Here is a 7,707-nt window from a genome sequence, read left to right as displayed (position 1 = left end):
TTATATACTTTTCTATACGTGAAAGTTTTTTTTTAATTTAAATAATTAAAAAACACCTCAGAAACAGTGTAAACTTTAAAATCCAATATCTCCCGATTTTAACCCAACTTTTCAAAACGGAGTATGCCACTAGATTCTACTACCGAAAATTAAATTCACGTGTTTCGGTTTTTTTTCTGTGTCTTTTTGAAAGTTGAAATTTTAATTACAGTGTAATTATTGGATTTTATGACAACAAGGATTAAAATTTCAGTTTAGAAGCTATGAATACAATTGGAAGAAATGTGTCAAACTTTGTCGTTTAAAATATGTTTTTTTTTGGGGGGGGACCAAATGGCTTCATGTTATTTATTGGTTATCTGAATGTAAAACTGAGTTCTATTAAACTAGTTCTTCAAACTATGAGATGAATCAATTATAAAAAATCTTGTAGGATGAAATATGGCATTAAATATTTATTATTTCATTACAATTTCAGTGTCTTTAAGATTTTCAAAGTTAAAATATACTTAAAAATAATTATTTTTGGGGCATATTTTTTAATTTTTAAGAGCATATTTTAAGTTTTTTGCGGCATATTTAAAGCGCTTAAAACACTTTTTTAGAGCATGTTTTCGGTTTCTCTGATAATAAGTATAGGAATCAAAAATACCGAATTAAAAGACAAGTCATCTATCTGGCAACTTTAAAAACTAATGAAATGTTATTTTTAAACTGAACATACGCCATCATAACAATTTATATTTTGCCGTGAAATAAATTACTATATGAAATAAATAAATATCTGTATAAATAATTAAGTGTACGAAATAAATAACGTTATTGCTGATAAATATTTTAAATTTCCTTAACAAAATGCAGACAAAAGTACAAAACATGCAAAACTACCAAGGATACACGAAATGTGGCGAAATATTAAGACCGCCATCGGAAAGCTTCCAGCGTCCTTATGTGCTGAAATGTTTCAATTGCAAGGAAATTTATTTACTTTTTGAGGCATTCATATTCCATTTGGAAGATCATTGCAGTGGTGCTATTAAATATATTCAACAGACTACAAATGCTACAGAAGTCTCTGATTCAATGAACAATAAAGACGATGAACAGATGGATTTGGGGGATACAATAGATGTTACAGACGTAAATGTAAAAGTTGAGGAGAATCACTATGCGATGCAAACGGTAAGAAGGAATATATTATATTATTTTTATATGTGCGTTTACATTATATGTACAGTGAATCAATTAAGTAATTTGCCTATGTAAAATTTTATAAATTTTAAGAAAAAACTTTATCTGAACAATTATTTTTAGCAAAATAAAGCAATTTGTTTGTTGTATTTTTTAAAGAATATCTTATATTTTAATTTTCTACCATAGAAAGTAAAATCGTGATATTAATTAACGAGATTTTTGATAAAATGTGAACGTATTGTTAATCTTTAAGGTCAATAAAGTATTTCGCTTTTTTAGGTTTTTTGTTAATTTTTTTAATATTGCTGCATTATTTTATAAAATTTAATATTTTTATTACTTCTATATATTAGAATAATATTTTTTAGATATTTTAGTAGTGGAACGACTAAGTTTGTACATTTCTTAGCCGATTTATTATCTTATATACATATAAGAATTTTTCAATATTTGACTTAACATGAAATCTATCGTTTCTTTGATTTAATTTCGAAAATAATAAGTAATTTTGAATTGGATACATGATATATTACGAAATCAATGAATTTGGACCTAGAAAAAATTTTAGTGGGGTATAAATCTATAGATTATAACAAAAATAATGTGGGTTTTTGGTCATTTTGTATTGATAAACAAAAACTACATTACGGAAACCCCATCTATTTGGGGAGTACTGTGTGAATTTTATTTAGAATTGTATAATATTGATTCTTATTCAATAAAGCTAACACTAAGTACCATCCTAGCCATTCTAAGTATGGGGATATCACCGTATACCACTATAGAACTATTACATGCTAGAATTTTGATATTCTACCTCATATTTTGAATGCATTATTTTATGAATAAAATACAGTAGGCGTAGTTGGATTTGGAAAGTTATTCTTGATTTGGGTTCTAACTATATATAAGTGTATGTGTTTAAGTTAAAATTGATTTAACTACCTTTTTGAAATACTATTTATAACAACGTTAGAATCCTATAAAGCTTCCCTTTTTTTGCAACTTTGTTGGAATATTCTAACGAGTAACCGCTAACGGTGCTTAAATATTGTTTGCCACCAAATTTATGCTTGTTTCGTTTGACATTATAAATCACTTTTTGATTTGTCTACGACACAAGCACTACGTGCAATTACATTTACAAAACCATCTACTTCTACGAGGTAATATTTTGGTTTAAATAAAAAGAGATCTTCATCTCTAATAAATTTGAAATATATATTTGTTTTATTTTTATATAAAATCTTGGGAATCTTGTTGGAGCTGAACAGTATGTATTAGCTGAAAAATATTCACCTGTGGATCTTAGGTGATGAGAACCGCCTCTATTTGTAAATATCTAAATTAAGTATTTTTCCCGTACCACACGATAGTTCACTTTATATTGTTTCCAAGCAACCTAAGGTCTGTTTAGAGGTCTAATTTAAACATAGTGTTCTTTTAAGTTCGTATATGGACTTTGGAGAAGATAAATGAGGACTTCGATGGTATTTGCTTGGATACAAGTCGCTCTCCTTTGGCAGTTAAAGATTTTGAAAGACAACTCAGTTCGTTTTTTTTTTTGTAATAATTGTTTGTGTTATTTCATCAATTTCTATATTTTATATTTTTTAATGATTGATTAAACATCTCATAATTGAATTTCATTGATTTATGCTTGTTCTAAAAATCTAAACTAATTTTTTATATTGGAATTGCCTAATTATTTCCCTTTAAACATTTTTAACGCAAATAACTACACAGTTTCACACAATAAGGATATGATTTTTGAAAATTACAATTGAAAAATACTTAACACGTGTCCTTTTAACAATAAAACAATAAATTCCAAAAAGCAATTAAAAATAATTTGAAAAACCCAACGAAATTAACTGGAAATTTCAATATGCAAAATACTTTATTGACGTGCAAATTCTGATGAAAAATAATAAAATGCAACAACAAAAGCACCAAAACTTTTATTTTAATATTTTTTTCTTGGTTTTCCCATTCTACACAATCTCTATTTTCAATTGGAAAACATAAATTTACTTTTTACCTGTTTTTTTGAATTTTATTTATGAACAAAAAACTAAATTTTCTTAAAAAAGGGTAGGCAAAAAACTTAGTTGATTCACTGTATATTAACTAGTATCAAAATCCTAGTAATTTTTTTTGTAAAAGTTGGTCCGGTCCACCAATCCTATTTATAGATATTTTGAAGAATTTTTTGTTTACAATGCTGTTGCTCTACAACTTAAGATTTACTTTAGTTACTTTTCTTTCTTAGGTAGATCCTTTGATTGTCGTAAAACCTGAATATATTTCTGACGATGAATGCTCTTCAATGAAAGAGGAACTAAAATTGCCAGAGGTAAAGGAAACTAATAAGAATAATATTAATGATGAAGAAGAAACTAATTCAAAAACAGTGGAGGAATCATGTGAAACAGATGATTCTACGGAAAATTTAAATAAAAATGATGGCGAAGAATCTGACTGCAGTTATGAAGAAATAGACAATAGCACAGATAATACTATATCTTGTGACGAGGAAGATGATGATGAGTATGAAGTGAGTGTATAAAATTGTTTATAGATATTTTTTTTTCAGTAGTCTCTTAAAAATTAATAAATTGTTTTTTTTTTTTTTGTTTCATTAATGATGACATATAGCATGATACAACATCAAAGAATTATTGGGAATGTCCTAGAAAACAGTTGCCTTTTATTACTGAATTTCTGAAAACAAAGAGTCATGTGACTGCTCTTATTGAGGCCTATAAAAATCAACCTTCCTTATGGAACAAAAATTTTCCATTTTTAAGATATAAAATAAAACGTCAAAATTGTTTGCAACAAATTGCTCAAGAACTCAAAGAAAAACATAATAAGGAAATTACTTGGAATCAGGTTGCAAACATTATAGTATATTTATGTCGAAAATATCGCGAAGACTTAAAATGTATTAAAGATAGTAAGGAAGGTGATAAGAAATACAGTCCATCCTGGTTTTTCGAAGAATTAAACTTCTTAAGACCATTTATTGAAAATAATCCGATTGCAAAGTTGGACTCTCATTTACCAGATCTATTGCCGGATCAAATAATAAAAATATTAGAAATATATAAAGGATATCCTCATCTCTGGAATACCGAATTAATTGAACATTATTGTAAAAACAAAATAAGTGCTGCCAAACAGGAAATGTTGCAACAATTAGAAACCAAGTTGGGCTTGAAAATCACAGAGAACATATTGGAGGCTTATTTCCGCACCATTAATAATTGTTTTACACGTGCTAAACGTACTAAATCAGACAGTAAAACAAACAAGAAAAATAAAGGGTCTGTTGCAGATGAAAATACACATGATGACTATTATGAGCATATGCTTTTCCTATATGATCATGTAGGTTTCTTTAAATGTTCTGAATGTCAACGCTCATTCAAGAGTACATTGTGCTTAAAAATGCACCAAACTCAGGTACATGGATCTGAACCGCCTTCATGTTCCTTGTGCAAAAAGACTTTTAAAACTGCCAATTCGTATACTAATCATGCTAAACGTCATATGGAAGACCTGAACCACGAGTGCAAAGAATGTGGTAAGAAATTTTTACATTCTAATGAATTGCGTATACATATGCGTAATCATACCGGCGCCAAACCGTTTTGTTGCGAGATATGCGGGGCATCATTTCGTCATATTCAAGGTTTTAGTAATCATCATCGACGTCATATAAAAAATTATCTCCATACTTGTGGTATTTGCAGTAAAGGTTTCTATTCGAAGGATCGTTATAATGATCATATGAATGCCCATTCAAATATACGGTCGCAAATATGTACTGTATGTGGGAAAGCATTTATCACCAAAAGGTCATTGCAGCAGCATGTCGTAATACATGATGATGTACGAAGGCACGCTTGTAAATTATGTGGTAAAACGTTCAAACACAAAACCGGAGTTAACCAGCACATGAGAACTCATGGTATAGCGAATAGTGATGAAAAGAGTACTGTAAATAAGGAATGAAATAATTTTGTGTTAAAATTTTTATTTTTAAGTTTATTTTTTTAATTTAAAAAATTAATGAATGTATTTTTTTAATTATTGTTAATGTTTTAAATAAAGAAATTCAGTTAAGTTCCACTTTATTAAATAAAAAATAATTCTAAGTGCATGAAGTAGTTTGCATTTTAATGAAAAGAATATCGCAAGATTGTTAAAAAGAACAACCGAATTCTAAAATAACTTTTCAACAAATTATCGGGTTGAATAATAAAACCAGATATAAAAAGTAGAGGTTAATAATGTTTATAATACACATAAACATAAAGTTTCGTCTTTTATTATATTTCTACTGATGTTTGTAACACACGAATCTTTTTCTGAGTCAATTAAGCCAAGAGCGTCTGTCTATTCATGTTTTTATTAAATTTTCTTTTAGTCAAAATATAGGTCAAAATTGTTAAGATAATTGGATTAAATTTTGCTACATCTTGGTCCAAGAACAAAATCTATTGAGCCTAAATTTTTTTCTAGAATTTCATTACTTTCTAAAAAAATAATTTTATTGTCGCAATAATCGGCATTATATGTATGTATTTTCAAACAATTTTATGAAAATATTTTCAACACAAGCCGCCGCCATATAAATGATCTTTCCTAAATAAATTTTCCATTAATAAATTGTTGAAAAAAACAAATTAAATAATAAATAAATCTCTAATGTAGGGTATCATTTAATCTTGTTCTGCTCACGGCATTTGTTGACGTGTTGCTATGCTGCCTGCTGTTGTCTATGTGTTTTTGAGTTTGACTGTAGTAGTTTTTACTGAACATACCCCTTTAAAAAAATACATAGTATTATTTTTGTTTGGTTCAATGAATAGAGTAATAAAAAATAGTGTATAATTATAATTTACAATCGTTAAATTTATCGAATAAATAAAAATAAGAATGTTAAGTATGGCGCATGAAATGCCAAATTCTTATGGCTATATTAAATGTGGTGAAATCCTTAAATCTCAAAAAAGTTTTCAAGATCCATATATCTTACGATGCATACAATGTAAAGAAATTTATCTGCTACTGGAATCATTCATATTTCATTTGGATGATACTTGTAAAAAAAGATCTGCAGAAGTTAAAAAGAAGAATGCAAGAGATCATATGGATTGTAGTTTGGATGAGGAAGAAGTACTGAATGAACCATTGGATGAAGAACCACCAGTTAAATTGGAAAATACCAACTCTCAATTGGTAAAATTTATAACACAAATGTTGCTATAATATTTGTATGTATGTACATATGTACATACGTGCAATGCATGTGTATATATTAGACCCACTTATGCATGTTTTTTTTAACGTAGAGTAGAAAGGTTGTCATTGTCCATCCATTAAGGCTGGGATGGTCAACTCATTTTTCTATGGGAATTTGATTTTTAAGACTGTTAACATAAATAGGAAATGTTAATTTTATGGCTACTTTTTGATTACCTTTATTGTTATTTATCAACCTTTATGTTAGAGTGGTATTGATGTTCCTTGAATGAAGTCTCGCGTTGTTGTGTCTGCCACGTTCCTACATGAACTTTCTTGCTGACCATCTCAAAGATCCGAATGATCTAAGACCCATTTTCACTATCTCTCTACCTTAGGATATTGAAAGCCTTTTTGAAGCCCATTGCTATCGATACATACTTATGTACACACATACAGTATTGTTCGAAACCTAAGCAACTTTTTTTGGCATTGTATACAAAGTGCTATATTTTCTATTTTAATTGATTTATTCAAAATTATATAATTGATAATAATAATATTATGTGTCTACATTATAATAACAACAACAAAATTGTAATTCCATTTCGATGTGAGTTACAAGAAAATAATAACTGAATTAACTCAATAAATAGCTGTTCGAAACTTAAGCAACTTTTTGATCTTCTTATGCAAATCTTTGGTGCCTTTGAGTTCCAAACACCTTTATGGAATAGATTAGTTACTAGTGTAGTTCGTAATGAAACCCAATCGGATTTTAAGCTATTCGCCCCTGCAATGTTTTCCAAAACGGCGAGTTCCGAAACAGCACTTCAAAACGCCGAACAGCATCTCTAAGGGATTTGAGTCAGGAAATTTTGATGAGCAATCAAAGAGTTTGGGTCCTATTACCCGATAACAACTCTTAGATCAACTTTGCCAAAGGTTTTGGTTCATTATCATGCTGAAAATCGCAATAAAGTAAGTTGATCTGTTCGATGTACTCAATCATATGATTCATTTTGTTGGCGAAAAACGTCCCAAAAGGAAAAACAATCCAACTTTGTTTGTGTTTCAACATCAGGACTAACTCTTCTCTTTAAAAAACATAGCCACACCCTAAAATTTTGCTCTCCATTCATTATTGGGCCTTTACTAAAAGGGTATATTGTAATATTTCCTTCAGCCTCTGAGCCTCGCATACTCTGTTTGAATTTAAGACGGAAAATGTGGACCCGTTTGTAAATAAAACTGTTTTTA

The 7,707-nt window shown here is 28.8% G+C and overlaps 1 protein-coding gene across 1 annotated transcript; it reads left to right on the top strand.

The window, feature by feature from the left end:
- Positions 1–725: 725 nt before the first annotated feature.
- LOC119610948 (zinc finger protein 891-like) lies at positions 726–5,359 on the top strand. Its single transcript, XM_037966373.1, has 3 exons — positions 726–1,182; positions 3,467–3,751; positions 3,853–5,359. Exons 1-3 carry the CDS (start codon positions 856–858, stop codon positions 5,212–5,214), a joined length of 1,974 nt encoding a protein of 657 aa, XP_037822301.1. The 5' UTR covers positions 726–855; the 3' UTR covers positions 5,215–5,359.
- The last annotated feature ends 2,348 nt before the right edge of the window (positions 5,360–7,707 follow it).

Source organism: Lucilia sericata, unplaced genomic scaffold, assembly GCF_015586225.1.
Source record: "Lucilia sericata isolate MDLA Ls3-8-SP2 unplaced genomic scaffold, ASM1558622v1 Contig001319F_arrow, whole genome shotgun sequence".
Lineage (NCBI taxonomy): Eukaryota > Metazoa > Arthropoda > Insecta > Diptera > Calliphoridae > Lucilia > Lucilia sericata.
Note: the sequence above shows the minus strand (reverse complement) of the source record. Positions and strands in the feature narration are given on the sequence as shown.

What these genes read in the sequence shown, in the direction of transcription:
- LOC119610948 (XM_037966373.1), top strand. Translation starts at nt 856, where the DNA reads ATGCAGACAAAAGTACAAAACATGCAAAACTACCAAGGATACACGAAA. An exon ending in ATCACTATGCGATGCAAACG is followed by an intron (nt 1,183 to 3,466) that starts GTAAGAAGGAAT and finishes TTTCTTTCTTAG; the next exon opens with GTAGATCCTTTGATTGTCGT. An exon ending in AAGATGATGATGAGTATGAA is followed by an intron (nt 3,752 to 3,852) that starts GTGAGTGTATAA and finishes GATGACATATAG; the next exon opens with CATGATACAACATCAAAGAA.